This window comes from Lates calcarifer, linkage group LG2, assembly GCF_001640805.2.
Source record: "Lates calcarifer isolate ASB-BC8 linkage group LG2, TLL_Latcal_v3, whole genome shotgun sequence".
In the NCBI taxonomy this organism is placed as follows: domain Eukaryota; kingdom Metazoa; phylum Chordata; class Actinopteri; family Centropomidae; genus Lates; species Lates calcarifer.
This window is the reverse complement of record NC_066834.1, coordinates 2,349,769-2,368,134: the sequence shown is the minus strand read 5'-3', so window position 1 is coordinate 2,368,134 and position 18,366 is coordinate 2,349,769. Positions and strand designations below refer to the sequence as shown.

Sequence of the window (18,366 nt, the reverse complement as noted above, 5' to 3'; positions counted from 1 at the left end):
ATTAATTCCCACAATGCTGCAGAGGTAATGTGATCAGCCATCCAGTCAGAGAAGGCTAGCCGCTCCGTCAGTCTTAATGTTGGCCACGCAGCCCCTTCACAATCTCCTCTGTCATAACAGTCTGGTATCCCTCCCCCTCCATTCCCTGCCCTTTCTCTCTAAGAGAAGAAAACCCAACAAGGTAACAAAGGCTTAAAGCTGATGGATGTAAATGAATCTTCCAGGAAGCGTTTGAGTGTTGGAGACTGTAATTTGCTTGTCAATACAGGGTGGTAGCATCACTCTGGTGGCTGGCAGTCTGCAAGTGGCTGTCACCAGGCATTGCTGTACCACAGGGCAATTTCACTCAATGTTTTCCTGACAGATTGGCTCTCGTCCTCAACTCACAGGAGAGGAGGCGGGTAAACTATCCCTACGCGACATGCCCCTCTTCATTAGCGCCCGCACAGAGCCGGGATGAGCCCAGGACCAGCAGGAAACAATGGCTCCATCCGTGCCTGTCCTTCCCTGATTACAACTGACACCTCTCACCTAACAGAGGAAATTGTGCTCAGATTGTACCCCAATCTGTCCGGACACCTACTATATTCAATTGAGTGAAGAGACAAGAAGGGTATTTCCCTAATTCCACAAAAGAATTTTCTATTTGCGGCAGCACTTAATTTGCTGTTTGTACACTATACCTTGCATGAGTTGCCAAGTGAAAAACAATTTACTTAAGGCCAGTATGAACTTAATATATATCACCTGTCCTTTTTACTGAACCAGTAAACAAGAGGAGGACCTTTGAGAAAGTCCTGTTTTTTATCATTGGAAGCAGACTTTGGGGTTTAAACCATTTTAAAGAAAGCATTATTGGATAAAGCAGAACATCTGGGTTCTCTGTATGCAGTATCATGTGAACTAAATAAATAGAAATCCTCTGCTTTCACTCAGTCAAAGCTGCATTTTCTATCTCTTGCTGTCTCTGTGTCACTCTCTTGCTTTAACAATTTCCTATCCACATTTTCAGCCTTCTCTAAGTGTCTTAGTTTGTGTATTTCTCTCTCAATTACTCCCGTCCTCTTTTCTTTCCTCATTCTATCTGTGTGTTGTGCTTGCTCTTTCTTTTTTCTTTTTTTTTTTTACACGAATTGACCAGGCCCATCACATCCTCAGGCTTTACAGTACTTGAAGTCAAGCTGCTTGAGTTAAGACTTAACGCTGCAATTACCATCCACCGCATTCGCTATGGCATCTCTCTAGGCTCATGATAAACCTGGCCCTAGCCTCAGCTCATGCGCCCACTGTAAAGATGAGAAGCAGCCCACATGCTCAACAACAACTTGGACCAGATCTCAAGCAGACAGACATATCTGAAGGAGTCCTCAGTGGCTTAGACGACTGGAGTGATAAGAAAGAGTGTTACACAGTCAGGGACAAACAGGAAGAGAGTGGGAGAGCAGCAAACCGCACATTATCTTTTGTTTGGATGTAAACGTCTGTGTAGTACAGATGTGAAGAAACGACTTCCATCATTAACAAGTGAAGCACTTTTGACTTTGAAAGAGAAAGAGAGAGAGGGAGACGGAGAGGAGGAGGAAGGGAGAAAAGAGAGAACAGACATACTGTAGAGAGCAGCTGTTTCTGTGTTTATGAGCAGAGGAGCTCAGTCTTTGAAGGTAACCCAGAGCAGTGCAGCAACGCTAGCTGTGTGCGGAAGGCTGGCTAATAGGACGGCGAGGTGAGCAGCTGGATAGAGGCAGTGGTGAACAGAGGGACAGATGGACAGATAGAGTGGATAATGCAGTGAGCAACACTGAATGGGAGGGCTGGATCTGGGGCCCCTGGGCTTGGAGAAACCCACACACTTACATGAGGTGGACTGTGTTTGTGTGTGTGTGAGCCAGAGAAAGAAACTGATAGAGAAGGACTTACACATTCACTCACACACACACACACATATATATATATATATAATATATACTGTAGATGTGAGATAGAGAAATAGAGAAAGGCAAGAGGAGGGAGGAGTAAGAGCAGAGCAGGTTGGGTGCCAGCAGATGAGACAGATGTTGGGCCATACTGGAAAGCATCGGCACAGTGCACCAGGACGCCTTCCTCCACTCCTGACATCTGGGCCTAGCCTGGGTCAGCCTGCCTGGTCGCCATGGGCAATGAGCCTGTACAAGCCTTGTGGCAAACGGGGCTGGCGCTGTGCTGCCTTTTAAATGGTGTGGTGCACTGAAGCACAGTAAATGCCCTCATATCCAGCCCAGTGCTCAGCGCCCAGGCCAGGCAGAGGTGAATGAGACATTGACAGACAGACAGACAGACAGACGCACTCGCAGAGACAAAAAGATGAGAGTGAGCTAAAGAAAGTGCGGTGGTCGTCAGATGATACATATCTCATGTAAAATGCAGAGGATGTCTAATGGTATCATGGTTGTTTGGTTTTTTGGTAAATTTTTCTGTCTTATATTTTTATATTTTTGGAAGCCACAGTTGTACATGTGCAATGCACCGTCATTGCTGGCAGCAATAAATCTGACAAATATCTGCCACTGTATTTTCCAGCACATATTGCCACGCTGCGACTGCGAAAAACAAGATGCGCATTTGTTTTTCCACAGAAAGTTTTTTCTCCCTTCATACTACAAGGCACGTGCTCACGGAAGAAAAAAAAGCACAGATGGAAGCTCTGAGAAAATGAATGTTTTTCTCATAATTGATTATATTGCATATTGAGCCATATTATCAGCTTTGTTGTTCTACTAAACAAACCCAGGGTGCCCGTCTTAATTGCATATCATACTTCTGAGATGTCTAACATCATCAGCAGAGTGTGTAATCTCAGTTTAATGTCGCAGGCAGAAAAGTGAACCTCCCTGTTTAACCTCTGCTGCCTCCAGAGGGCTTGTTTTTAATTACCAGAGGCTAACAGGCTGACCTTGGGCGTGCTGCACTCACTTTGAATCCATGCTTGCTGAGATCTGCTCCGCTCTACTGGGAAACAGGGAACGAGGGTCAGAAGAAAAACCTTAGATTCTGTGTTTGTGTGTCTGCTCATTTATGTTTGTTGCTTCAGTATTAAAAGATAGGGCTGTTTTTGAGGCAAAGGCAAATCCTTTTAAAGCACTAAAGAAACAAAAAACTACTAGTTACACACATGCACATGTTTAAATAATGGAAAATGGCATGAAGTCACTCCTGCTTTCAGGCTAAGAGAACACATAACATACAGGCTCATATTTCTGTTTTGCCAGATTTCTTTTAACACCCACATTGCAATCTCATTAGCTATTATTTCATTTTGCCATTCTCAACCATCATACAAGCTGTGCCTCAGTGCGCTGCTCTATATCTTTTCATGAACAGAAATATTATGTGTCCTAGAAGATGTGTTTCCCTGCTCAAAAAAAGAAAAAACAGCTGGTGTTAAGAGTGTAGAAGGGGAAGAAAAAGCAAGAGAGAATGGAAAGAGGAGGACCCTGAGCTCCACTCAGGCTTTCACCTACTCCTCCAATACCCCCAGAGTTGGAGCATTGACTTTCAGCTTGACCCTCATTACCATGAACCTTTTGCTGCCCCCACCTGGCAAGTAGATATGAAGATGGGGCTATTAGATGTGAGAGAGTCAACTGGGGGAGGCAGGCAGATGTCTTCTGCTTAGGGAGACTAGCCTTGGCAGGATGCATCATCCTTCAGCCTTTGACACTCCGGTGCCTGTTATATCAACAACTTCCTGTGATGTTTTAGGTTGTTTCTCTAACTAAAGTAGATGCCAGGAGTCAAACTATTTTGTAATCTGCTGTAAACTCATTGTCTTAGATTTTTACCAAGCCACACCATAACAACAAGGCAAATACATCCAGACTACACACACTGAACACTGATCTATGTCATATCTGTCTGAGCCTGTGGTGGGTTAACACACCTTTCAACTGACTTTCCCCCTGATTGTATTTATTGTTCCTTGGCTCTTGGACTGTTCCTGGTTACAAGCGTAGACGTTGCTTCTCACCCCGTGGCACTGACCTGCTAATCAGTGCTGAAAAGGGGCATCCTGACTGCATTTAATTTGAGGCAAAGTCTAATTATGCTCTTTTTCCGGGACAATAAAGTTCTTCCCACTCAAGGTCAGGGGCATGCCCAAGCGACAGGCCTGTTAGCAAACATCTGTCCAACAGACTCAGCTTCCGCTCCTCTACTAAGACTTGTGTAGCCTGGAGTGACAGCCAGTGAATGGAGTATCCCCCTCTCTCTTTCTCTGTCACTGTTTTTTCTCTCTCTCTCCCCGACACACACAGACACACAGAGTGCCTTTACCACTGACATTAACTAAGTCTAGCTCAGATGAGGAGAAAATAGAGTTGGGTACGCTCCTGTGTCCATTCCTGTCGGAGACAAAAGGCTGTTTGTGAGGGAGGTGGGGGCAGTGCTATCATTGTGGGAACATAATCAGTCTGTCATTTCCGCTGCCCATGTGCTGTTGTTATCCCCAGGTCCCCTGGAAGAATGGACCTTTTGTACTGCCGCTTATATAGCAGTGATAAAGTTTCTTACAGGAGCACATATGTGTTTATATCTGGAGATATGTGCATGGACATAAAGTGCTTTGTTTGGCTTTAGCCTGCATCTACGCCACCGAAGGTGAGGCCAGCGGGGCCGGGTCACTTTTTTCCATCCACACAAATGCAGTCTGTATGTGACCAGTCGAACCAGGAAATGAGAAATGGTTTGCTGATTGGCTCGAGGAAGAGAAATTAGATTGTCCCTGACAGCACCATCTGACTGAATAACACTACAAACCGTAAGGTTTACCTAGTCTGAAGAAAGCAGGCCAGTGGGGGAGCTGAGGGGTGCTATCTGTCTGATGGTGTGAGGTCTAAGGCTACATGGAGTAACACTCTTTCTCTATTTGACAAACCCCTGCCATTTGCAGCGGGAGACAAAAGCCAATTTCATCACTTACCTGGTGGCCAATCAATACAGACCTGGGGCGGAAAGAAGTCTCAGCAGTGCAGGAGTACTGGGCTCTGTGGGCACAGAAAAACAAGCACAAAAATAATAATTAAATCAGTCTGATATTATTTATTTCACGTTTTAATGATATAAAAAATATACAGACAACATTAACTGTAACTTTATCCAGGATAAAGGATGAATTACTGTGTCAAAAATCTGATCCAACAGACAATTAGCAGTCTGTGGCTCACCAGATTTTTTAAAAATACTTCCAAACCCTCATATCAACGTCTTTAACCACCCTTTCTAGCATATGCCACATAATCAACCCAGCGGTGGAAATGTAAATTGAGCTTTCAGAGTTCAACCCTGTTACAGGCACAACTGTTACTGAGTGCTTCGCCAGTCATTTGAACCATCCACTTGTGTGGTAATGTCACCAACAGTTGGACATCTTACTGATTTAACGCCAAGGAAAATAACGGTGATTACATCAGTGTTCTTTGTGCAGGTTTCTAAGCCTTAATAATGCTTGTGTTAAAAAATATTCTGTGATGGCAATCCAACTGAGGTTGGGTTTCTAACATTGTGGAATGGGACTGTCTCACATGGCAGCGTGGAGACAAATCACAGGCCAAAAACTTCAATAGGAAGCTGTGTAGATCTAGAGAAATGAGAGATCTTTGCTAACACACTTGCATCCAGTCGGCAAACTTTTCTCTGTGATGAGTGGAAAATAGGGGCTCCAAGTATTTTGAATGAAAGCCATCTCTGTGTGGTTTTTAAGACTGCTGTCTCTCTCTGGGTTCAGCCTTTGAAATACAGTTAAGACCTTTGATGGAGGTTCTCTGCCAGCCTCATGGAAAGAGAGGAAAGACGTAAAAGAGAGAGGGGGGAGATGAAGGCAGACACAGAGGCAGAGAGTTCTAGGGAGAGGAAAAGACAGAATATAAAACTTTGAATGTTTGCTGGATTTGGATGTTAACGCCTTGCGGGCTTCTCCACCTCCCTACAGCAACTGTATGCCGCCCAGCTTGCCAGCATGCAGGTCTCTCCTGGAGCCAAGATGCCTCCGCTCCCCCAGCCCCTCAATGCGAGCGGGCCCATTTCTCCCTCCTCTCTGAAGAACGACAAGAGTTCCTCCAGTCCCATCACTCAAGTCAAGGTACAAACCCTCAATTCCTTCAACGCACCCAAACACCAGTCTAAGCCTTGAGTGGTACTTGACCTAGCTTAGCCTAGTCGGTGTTGTCTGAATAAACTAGCATCTACACTGTTCACTACTTCAGTCAATACTTACAGCCGGCTAGTGCTGGGCCCAACCTCCAGCAGGCCATCAATCTGTGGTGCTTTAACAAGGCCCTGACCAGAACTCTATGGACATGGTTGCTATGGCTATGGCTGCTCCAAGCCAGTAATTTGTGGAACACATGGTTTCTAATTTTTTTTTCTTCACAATGATTTTTTTTCTTCTTTTTTTGTGACTGAAATGAAAAAAAAAACAATACAATGGTGCTGTTTAAATGCTGACAAAAGTGAAGCAAAAGTAGGATTGACAACTTTTTTTTTTCCCCTTTTTTTTGCCTCATAAACAAACCAAATGCAGGACGTGTGTTTTCTGCTGCTGTATGGCATTACTCCACTAGACCTCCATGCAGAGGAAAGGCCATATTCATCATCCCCACTCACTAAGGCCATAATCAGAAACATACGCCCATTTGCAGTAGTTTAGCTTAATAATATCACAATGGAGAAAGACCATAAATCATCTCCTTGAAATGGTAGCAAGGCACTGGCTTTCTCTTCACTCACACACATACACACACACACACACAATTCTTCTTCCACCTCCTGGGATTTACATTGAAAGATTGCCCTCAAACTGACTCAACACTGTCATGTCATCACAGGAGTACAATGCTCTGTTTATCAGGTTAGATGGATGCCAATTAGGCCAATAGTAATACAAAGCCAGTTCTAGTCAAAATATTACAAATATTACAAAATGAAGGATTTTCAGTGAAGGACTTTTAGAGAAATGCATCATATGTAATTGGAAAGCAAACACACACTGGCATCCTCCCATCTGCACCCACAGTCCAGTGGAATCAGATGCCTTTAGTTTGTTGTTTGTCTGCTTTCAGCTTCACTGCATGACAAACTGTTATTGGCACAGCAATAACAAGGCCTTGGGGCAGTGTATGCTTCAGCCATATGTTTGGACAAGGAGACACTTGGGCTTTGAAAAATACTTTTAATGACAGCATGAGCCCTAATCTGTTTAAAGGACTGCTGTATACACGGGGCGATTTATACTGTGAAAAGTGAGATTTTTCTTCTGGAATGCAAATGTTTAAGTTACTTCTATTCAGACTCACCCAGCATTTATTGTTTTTAAGTAAACCTATTGCTTCTGCATATTGAATTTGTCCATCATCTTGGAATTTATTTATACCTAAGGTGAATAGATATCTAATAAGGGATTGATGATATTTTTGATTAATTTGATTCTGATATTTAAAATTATTTAACTATATTTTACATTTATTTTTATATTGGACAAAAATGTAAACGTTCAGTTTTTAAACTGCTTTAAGCGAAGGAGCAAGTCCTGAAATACTTGGCCTCTGCCTCCCATTGTTTATTTGCAGGTACCCGCAGATTAAACATGTTTGGTCCCAGCAGACAAATTGCTGAGAATGGCACCTCAGAGAATAGTGCTCTTCATCTCACATCAATGCCTGCTCTAAAAGGCTGAAACCAGCCCAGCAAATACAGCAACACATACATCGTCCTCTGACCTCATCTCAGAACTACACTATTGGTTTTTTTTTTTTAAACTTTCAAATCACATCTTTTTTCCGCAATAGGCATATCAAAGCATATGATGACACCAAGTATGCACAAATGAGGAATGAAATTAGAAAACAAGTTAATGAAGTAGATAATGCAAGTCGACATCTGATGAATGGAACAGCTGTCTTTGATCACTGGCACCGCCGTTATCTGGTCATTATTTATTCTTCGAACCAGAGTGCAGACACAGAGAGCAGGGAGGAGGAGAGGGTGAACAGATGAAGATGTACAGAGAGACAGAATCTGCTTTAATTAGTGTGAACAAAGGCGCCGGGCAACTGTGAGGAAGATCGCAGTGGCACAGCTCCTAAAGGAAGGATGGACGAGGAGAGGAGAGGAGAGAAAAAGCAAAGAGAGGGAAGAATAGGGGAGGAGGTGTGGGTCAGGATAGGGATCCTATAATTAACCAGGAACAGAGGAGAACTGTGCTGTCTGGGAATCCGGAGCTCCTCCAAAAGGGGAGGGGAGGAAGGCCACCTATTCACATCTGTCTTCTCTCATACTCCTATCTCTGCTGCCGTAGGAGGAAGGAACACAGCCGCTCAACCTGTCTGCTCGGCCAAAGACGACAGAACTGGTCAAATCCCCCACATCCCCGACACAAAACCTGTTCCCCGGCAGTAAAAACAGCCCCAACAGTCTCCTTGGCAAGGGTGGCATCCCCAGCCCGCTCGGAGTAGGCCTGGGACGGGGTTCGTCTCTGGGTAAGACCTGAGTGTCTCCACTTCATAAACAAAAAGCTCATACATACACACAGATTTACTTTACCACACTGCAAGGTCTTGGTCCTGTTTCGGCATTTGATATTTCACAAATAAATGCCACTCTCAAGATGTTGTGTGAAGTTGTTTGTTTTGGCAGTATAGGATATTTCTAACGGACTAATTTTGCTCCACTGTGTATGCGTGTGTAGATATTCTGTCCAGCCTAAACTCTACTGCGCTGTTCGGGGACCAGGACACGGTGATGAAGGCCATCCAGGAGGCTCGGAAAATGAGGGAGCAGATCCAGAGGGAACAGCTGCAACATCACCAGCAAGGCATGGAGGCGAAGCTGTCCGCCCTCAGCTCAGTGGGCCTCAACAACTGCAGAGTTGACAAGGTTTGTGCTACTATCATAAAGTCTATCACTCTTTTATTCCTGGTTCAGGTTTTCTCCTTTGCAAGCTTTTTTTTCCATAAAGAAAAAACAGAGCAACTGTTCAGAAACTATTAAAGAAAGTAGAACATGGTGATTTCAATACAGCAGTCATTCTTCAAGTTCTAAAGTTCTGTCTTATTCTTAAGATTAATATTTTTCTTTAATCCATTTCCAGAGTGGTCATATTGATAAGAGCTGGCATAGTTCAGCATGTACGTGTCTGTTTACTCAAATTAGTATGAATATGTTTGTGCATGCGCGTTTTGAGGACCCGGCGTTGTTGATGTTGGTGTGAGGGCCGTGACAGGCCATGGCAGTGCCCGGTGTGGGTTAAGAAGACTCTGAAGTCTCTGCCCAATTAAAGCAGACTCGCAGCCCTCTCCGTCCCCTGACACGGGATGGGGCTGCTTTGTACCAGGAGCACACACTCCCAGGGATTCCCTTTAAAAATATCTTCAATCGATGAGTCAATCAAGGAGAGAAAAAAGCTGTCCTCCTCTCTTCAGCTTGATGCCATGTTGCCAGTTGGCTGTGAGGAGCAGGCAGGAACTGGGAGCGATGCTCATTAATATTTCAGTACCTGACACTTTCAACCAACAGCCTCAACTAGGTCAATGTATATGTAAAAAAGTCAATGAATATCTATTTTGATTTCCCCCTAATTTGGTGTTTGGAAGAGATCACTGTCTACGCAGGTGGCAATCAACTATGCTCTTACTGAAGTGAAGGAAATAAATTAGTGCAGCCCACAGAGAGGACAGAGAAGGAGCCTCTCCTGCACTCACCCCTTACTAACAGAGGAGAAAAAATCTTTACAGTAACAAATCAATCCATAATACCATGTCTTTTTTACCACGCCATAATTTTTTCCTTAAATTTAAACAAGAACACAGACTAATCTTCTTCCACAAAGCCTCTTCTCCCCTGTTTTTTTTTTTATTTTTTAATTTAGTTACAACACAATATGTGAGGCTTTTAGCATGAGTAAGTAAGCACGCTGTTTTCAGTCACAGGAGCTGATAAAGCTGCCTCCCAACTAAGGTGAGCCTGTGGTCAACCAAGCAGCTGAATCTGTTATGACATGAAAGCAGCAAATGAACAATGCCTGTAAAGAGCCATTTTCCACAGGCAGCACACACCTACAGCTTCATTGTCCTTAGCAGGTAGAGCTTCATGCCTTTTTATTCCCTTTTGTGGGACTTAGTTTTGTTTGGATTTTGGACTTGTCTGTTCAATCTGTGTTTAAGAGGAGGAGAATGCTTTTCTTTTTTGTTGCTTTACTTTTGTTTTGTTTTTTAAAGGGATCTCCCGCTTGACATAGTCAGTCACTCCTCACCTGTAATCTACCTTTTGTCTGTTTTTGCCACCCGAGAAGACTGAGTGTGTTTTTAAGAAAGGGAAAGAGAAACAGAAACAGAGTGTGTGCACATGTGGGGGAAGGTAGGGGCCATAAACTGGGATACTATTTACGAACCGAGTACACTCATTGGATAATAACACTGATGACACAAAAATGAAATGGCAGATAATGATTGGAGGATGTTCAGGTGGAAAATGTTGTATTGCTACAACCCCCCAGTTGAAGTCACTGAGGCCCTACACACACACCTGTGTTTCTTGCAAAGACCTGCTAATATCAATAATTGAAGGAATCACCTCAGCTAATACGTTTCTGTTTCCATTACAACATCATTTATGTGTCTTGTTGAATGGCACCTTAACCGAGCTCGTGCTGGACTCTCTGGCTCGTGCAAATCACAGTGAGATATCGTCACCTCTTAGTTCCAGTGACACTGCTCCTATTAGGATGGTGTGAAATTAGAGGCACGCTTTATCAAGTCAGCTAAAAGAATTGCCCCATCATCTTCATCCTTCGGCCGCAATAAAGAACAGCAGGTTGTAATTCAGCGGTGAAATAAGAGAGAAGGAGAGAGAGCCTTTTGCTGATACAAGCCAACGGACTAGAAAGGTTTGAACGCCCCAGATAAAAGCTTTCACTTTGGTCAGTTTCAGAATATTAATATTTCAAGAAAGCGCCTCACCTGACATAAATATGGTGTGGTCTTTAATAGCTCCCCTCCCAGTCTCTTGTTTGGAAGTTTATCATAGTGAGAGCTTACATGAAGAAGATTCTGGAAAGGTAACATAAATGGGATTAAGGAGAGGTTAAGATCATCCAGTGTGGCTGTTAGAGGGGGATATTAAATATTGATTTATCCCACTGTAATGACCGGGCAGAGGAGTGGGTCTAAGTGCTGCTTACAGATGGATCAATTCATCTTTTCATACAAAGTGTGTCTGAACAGTACAATGCATTCCTCCCTAACCTTTATCACTATGGCTCTAGCTCTCTCTCCCACCCTCCCTCCCTCCCTGGCCGTTGACCTAGGAGAACATGGTGCAGATCAGACTCTCTGTTCTACAGTGTACAAGCCTTTAACCTGAGGACATGTAAAATATTCATGCTTTACGGGAGTAGGATCTTCTTGCTTGTCTTTTTATTTGTCTGTTTTTACTATATCCCATCAGTACAATAAAACCTTTTACAACCCTTCTGCAATTTACCTTTTTGAAATATTTATCTAAAGGTATTATTGTCTGCAGAGGGCAATTACTTTGTTCCATTATTTACCATCTCCTCCTCGCCCAGTGGAAGCTTTTACCTAGAATGCACCAGTATGCCTACAGTCAAATACAGTACATCTGAATCCATTTGTAACCATTTGAATTGTTTCCCCCTATTATGCACTGTGGCTATAACAGACCCTGCTGTTTTTCATGGTCATGGGTGAAGGTTAAATTCCACAAAGTAACTTATGCCAAGTGACCTTCATTGGATTTAGATACTATATACAGCTTACGTAATAAAGTGCTACAAATTTGATTTTAGGTAAGTAGTGGCATTATAGAAAAAACAGATTAAGCAGTACTTGATGATGCAATTCAGTTCTCAGCCTCAACAACTGTTTTCTCTGTCACCAAAGAAAACTAGATCTATTTTACTTCATATTTCAAACTTCTAGCCTTCATTGTTGTTGTACACACACGTTGGCAAGTCCCTGACTGAGGTGGTGTCCAGTGTGAGTGGTTAGAAAAAGCAGAGCAGAGATGAGAGTCTGCCAACAGCCAGAGAGCAGGGGAAGAAGGTCTTATCACATTTTGGGCAAATGAGTCATGTGGCCCAAATCTGCAGTTTATTGCCCCTGTACAGTCAGGTATGACTGATTTCTACACCGATGCATCCATTTCCCTTTGCTTTAGTTCAGAGAGACGTTATATATGTGATGTCCCGGAGGTTGTGTGAGATAAAATATATTCCTCTGCTGACATGTCCCTAACTGGAATCAAAAGGTGAAAGGCCACTGTATTAACCTATTGAACTGCCCTTTTCTGCCCCACAACACCTCCCCTCCTCAGTATTGATGACTACAATTGTCCATTTCCCGTATCCCAAAGCTCAGCCTGTAAATATTCAAATGGAGCTTACACTGGTGCTCCACAAAATCCAGACTCCTAACCTATTGGTTATAGTGGTTACACTGTTCCCTCCTGCATGTGTATATGTGTGATTTTGTGTGTGAGTGCATGCCTACATGTGCATGCATGCATGTGTGTGTGTGTGTGTGTGTGTGTGATGCCAGGACCCTATTCAGGCAAAGCCCTCACAAAGACTTTGAATATAATCTTGTCTGGTCTGCAGCCCTGGAAGCAATTTTCTGCTCCTTTTCGACTGCTGTCTTGGAAATTGCAAACCAAGGCGTTTTGGCTGCAATGTAAATCCTTGGCATACAAGGGTTTGCCCATCCAAATTAGATTATGCTCAGCTCCCAGACACTGGCTGTAGCCAGCAAGTGCTATTGTGAAGATTGCTTACATTAATGCTTTGTCCAATTGTTCACATTTGCCAAAAGAATAAAAATAATGTATGACTCTGTATAATATGTGCCTGTGCGAGTGTGTGTGTCTGCGGGCTCCTGTTCCAGGTCAGGTCTTTTGCTCTGTCTCGCCTCTTCCCCAGAAAGACATCAAGACTGCATCTTGGTAGGGTCACTTGGCGGTGGTAGCTCCATTATTTTCTACAGTTGTCATTTAACATGGTGAATTTCTGGCTTGCTGCAGTAGCTCAGAAAAGCTGCTGGCCTCAGTGGCGAAGACCTGTGATGCCGCGCTCACCACAAGGCACATACAACAAAGAGCGAGGAAAAGAATAGGCCACAAAGGACCATTTATAGTCTATGGTATTGTTGCAGTAGAAACATAATAGCTCCAGTGTCCAACAAGTCTTGAGGTTTTGTCCACATGCGAAAGGGGATTTGGTAATGCTGCAGTTTCTAATATCCTGCTGTTTGCAACCTGGAGGGTTTGATAAAGCGGGAGATTTCAGCCCAACTTCACATCCCCTAGAGGACCCAGAGAACAGTTCTGGATCATTGAGGATTGGAAACCCGTAAAAGTACATGATGTCAACACAAATGATCTCAGCAGTGTGGAGAAGAACATAAAAACTTAACACTGCGTCAGAGATGTGTCACACTGCTGAGATGGATATATGTTACCCACTCCCAAAACTATGACATTTACAGCACATCTGAGTGTAATTGAGCACAACGCACAGCCGAAACATTTGACTGAAATACGTACAAGGCATTCAAAAGCATCACAAAGCAGATGCCCAGAAATGCAGAAGAAATCGAATTGTTCTGACGACACAAACACGTTAAATTTACACTGAAGGGTCACATGTTCTGGGTTTGACTTGTTTTCCCTTTAACAAAAAGTAACTCATACTGAATAATGACAGCATATCCTTTTAATAAAAACACACAATAAACATTAAACTGGCACAAAGCCCAGAGTGGGGTTAGCTCACCATTTTTTGTACATAGTTTAAGCTCCTTAATTTAATTAAAGGCCTTTCTTCCCTCTGTTTTAAACAAATGAGGTGATGCCCTGGCACTACAAATGGGACTGGAATAGCTGGCCATCTCTGCTCTGTGTGATGTTCAGGACGACTACTATAGAACAGATGCCAGCCTTTTGTGGCTGCTACTGTTGATTCTGCTGCTGCCTGCATTAGCCTTAGCAAAGGGAGAGCTCGGGGTAAAAAGAGAGCAACAGCCTGAATGAAAGGAACTGTGGGTTTACCGCATGGCTGGATGTACTTAACATTTAAATGGTTCAAAACTAGCAAAAACTACTGGAAAGCTGCAGACTTATAAATAACATTGCAACTGGTTACAATAAAAATACAAAACAGATGAGGCGCTGAGTTGTGAGGAGCTGGAGCCATGTTGAAGTGCAGTCTTTGTCTCCATCAGGGCTGGGACAGATTGTTGAGGGGCTTAGTCTGAGAGACCCTCAGAGAGAGGACTCTGAGGGTCTGCAGACCACAGCGATGACTGACACTTGATACACAAAGCCCTGTATTGTGGTCAGAGAGCCATTGCCTTCAACTTGCCACATACCAGGTGTGTGATATAACCAGAGCCAGTTCAGCACATTATCAAACATAAGTGGCTGTTTAGGGTCCTGCAGCTGTTAAAGGTTCCAATCATGAAAATTTTAAACACATGCGATCATATACTTTCCAATGTGAAAAGGAAAGGAAACACGGATGAGATTTTACCAGTAGTTTAGAGATCTCAGAGAGCACAGCAGTCACTGCTGTCAGACTTCACAGAGGGGGCTAAACATGTCATTTACTGTATATACATACATATATGGCCAAAAAATAACCAGACTATTATATGACTTTAAGTTGGCAGCTGGTAATTTTTGGAAGGACTAAAACGTATCATGCCTGCCAGCTGCAAGAGCTGAGAGAAATGAAACAGTTTTCTCTTTAAATAATCATTCTGGTGTCAAAATGTTTTGGCGAGCAAACATGGCAGCTTAATCTGCGCCTGTATTATCTGGTTTACCTTATTCCTTTTTCAACAGAGTCAGATCATTTTTGTTGGTCAGTTACCAACAGTGGTGATGAGTAAGACATTGATGTGTTTAATAATGAATTAAAATATGACAAAATCAACAAAAGGATGAGGCTTGTAGTTTAACATGTACCAAGGCCTATGTTTCATCAAGGTATCAATTTGTGTCCAAACCTCTCTGCCTGCTACAGCATCTCCTCACCTTGGCCAAGCTTTTCTATTAAAACAACAGCACAGTCAGGTTATTCTTGAACAAAAAACACACACACAGGCAGTATCTGCTGTGTTGTGATACATTTTGCATCAATTTTTCTTATGATTATTTCTTATGATGGACAAACTGATACTCAACAAACTGGGCTAATCCCAAAACAACTGCAGGCTGATCTGCACCACAGTCTACCTCACTATTGAATGTTTTTTTTCTTTCATCTGTATTTGAACAATCTCAGGCCATATGGCTTTGCCTATAGCCTGGAGCTATTTACAAAGGAGAGAGGGTGAAGGAGCGTCAGGATTGGCAGTGTGTTGCCTAAATACAGGGCAGGAGTAGGCACAATACACAGGGCCGTCCGCCACCCGCCTCTGCCCAGAATACACCCTGTGGGCAGAGCAGCAGGCCTCCGGCACATGTTCTGCGGCCGGCCAGATTAAAGCTCTCTTTACAGCACTGACAAGGGCTCTTTTGGGTTCCCTCGCCCAAGACGTTCCACAGACTCTGCTATCTATCCTCTTTATACTCCTCTCTCTTCCTCTGTGACTCACAACTTCTCCGGACTGGCTCATGACTTCACTGGGCAGCCATGTGTAACTGAACAAAATGCATCTGTTACCAAACTTTAAAGACAAAAGACTCCACAGGCAGGGCAGAGGAGATTATTGTGGGTGGCAGTTTTTCACTACAGCTCGGCGTGCACTGCTATAATTTTAGTTGTGGGGTGGAGAGCTGCATGCTGAAGTCATTTGAGGGAGGGACCGGCTGCTTGCCAGCAGTCATGGTCAGAGTGGGAGGGGAATAATGTGCACTGTTACGTCTTTTGTTTCCTGTGTCTTTATCTTACCTCTTCCTTCATCATCCTTGATCTGTTCTTTCATTCCACTTTGTTTATGTACCTTTTTTCTTTCAAAGGCCTTTCAGCATTTAGCAGCATTAATTTTCTGTATATTTTTTTCATGCTCAGAGTCTTTTATCATTCCCTTGCAGTGCACATTATAAATACCTTTTTTATATCAGCCATATACTGATGGGCTCCCTCCCCTTCACTCTCTCCCTCTCTTTTTCTGGCAGGAAGGCCAGCTTCCCTAGATACTGCATGTCCTTTGCTACTTCTCTGTGTCAGAGTGATCAGTAAAAATTTAATGACACTATAAAATAATAAAAGTGCCATTAATTTATCACAGCACTTGATGCGTGGGCAGTAAAGAAGCATTAGTTCACTGAATATTTTCCAGCCTTAAAACAAAACCCTGATGCTGTGCAGATAATTTATGGCCCTAATTTCAACTATAATTCTAATTCACAGATATAAAATACCAAACTTATAACCAATAAGTATATTAAACTCAGTATATAAAATTTTATGAAAATTTGTGGTACCATATTGCATGGATAGTCCAATATTAATTAGCATAGATAACACAAGGAGGGGAGGAATACTTAGTGTAACCACACGTTTATATTATAGTGTGTAAAAAAGCTGCCCCATATTTAGCATATGTACTTGTTCTCTGTACAACTACAAGAACCCCAGTGATACTTTTTATGTGAAATGAAGTGAAGCTACCTCAAACAAGAGCCGTATTCAGTCTCGTTCGCAGCTGTCTGATGTGCTGATGTTCACTAATCATATGACTGTGCAGTGGAGAAAGAAGTTCAACAGTGAGCTAGTTATTAATGAAATTCATTGATTGATGGCCCCTGTTCTCTCTCCTTCTCAGCCCAACATGATGCTTAATGATCATGAGTTTATAAAAGGACTTGATTGATCAGGGGGGACCAACGAAGCGCAGAAGAGGGACGAGATGACTACTTTATTACAGATATACAGTATTCCACGAACGCTGTGTCTTCCTAGTGGACTGTCCAAGTAGCATCTAAAGCAGCACCATTGCCCATCCAGCTAATCGCACATCAGTCACTTTGTCATCGGGCTGCTAGCTTTTTTCATTAAGAGCAATAATGTGGCTGGGTGATGAATACAGGCTCTGTGAGCGCGTGCTCGCGCATGTGTTGCTTTACACAGACGTGTGACACCGAGAGAGGCGCCGTACTCTGTCTTCTCTTTACAAAGCATCCTCTTGCCCAGCAGGGACCACCACATATGTCATAATTAGAAAACACTTAAGTAAGCAAAGGGCCATCAGATAGACAGGCTCTAATCACAGGCCATAAGCAGGTAGTGGTTAATTGTATATCAGAATCACTCAGCTGGCTATAAATAATGACTGCTCCTTCAAGTATGATGGTAAATTGCAGTGCTCTTTCTGTCTCTCTCGCAGTCCTTTCTTTTGAGGAATAGTTCTTGAATAAATAAAAGCATGAGGAAAATCAAAATACTGTGAAATGCCTCAAATGGACTTGGAACTATCTCCATCCTTCATCTTGTCATCTTTTTTAACCCTCAAGAAAAAGGGATAAACAAAAGAAAAAAACATTTTTGACAGATTTCTGAATTTTATTTTATTTTTTCCAAAAATGTGCTGTAATTGCTGATGTCTATTGTTCCCAAGCATGATTATATCTGGCAGGGGAAGACAAGAAAATAAATCAAATGCAGCCTTAACAGTAAAATTTTAAGCTTACAGGTTAGGTTAGATCTGCTTAATTTTTTAGCACCTTCTCCTATTAGTTAGAGGAAAAAAAACTTCCCTGTGGGAGGAAAACTGAAAAAACAACAAAATGGTGCAATGCATTACTGAGTAGGGGCTAAAAGATTAATGTGTGTGTTGGTGTCTGTGTGTGTGGCAGGGGAGCTGTTAGTATTGTGCGAGGACTCTTACCTGAGTATCTGTTCAGACTGCATGTGATAGGTATGTTTAGAAAAGAAAAAGGCAGAGGTCAGTGCAGAGAGTACATCTTTGGCAGAGACTGAACGCTCACCCTGAGAGTAAAACAAATGATTTTTTTTCTGAATGGTGGAAACATGCCTGCTTTTAGTGTCATCCAGGCGAAACCTAGGGGGGGAGAGATTATTTGTATCATGCAGAGTCAAAGTGTCCATCTCCTAGTTGAGTCTTTAGAGAGGAAGACAGCCCTTTGCTAATGCCCTGTGTATTCACTGAGGAAGTAGGTCATTCAACAATGGAGCCAGCAGCAGTCGGCACTCTCCCCTTGCATAATACATTAAGTGTAATGTGCAGCAACTATTCAGAGGCCCCCCGAAAGCTGTTATTTTATTCTGTAAATGCACACGGACATGACATTTAATATTGTCACGGAGCACTGAATGACAGGGTTTCATTGTGCGTCAAGTACAACATGATGCCAAGTTTA

At 42.9% G+C, this 18,366-nt stretch overlaps 1 protein-coding gene across 1 annotated transcript in view; it reads left to right on the top strand.

Annotated features, from left to right (window-relative positions):
- Nucleotides 1–18,366, top strand: part of sox6 (SRY-box transcription factor 6) — a 133,827-nt gene that overhangs the window by 100,549 nt on the left and 14,912 nt on the right. Inside the window, 3 exon segments of the mRNA XM_018684989.2 lie at nt 5,963–6,112; nt 8,327–8,507; nt 8,717–8,904. Of these exon segments, the coding sequence (XP_018540505.1) occupies nt 5,963–6,112; nt 8,327–8,507; nt 8,717–8,904 (519 nt within the window).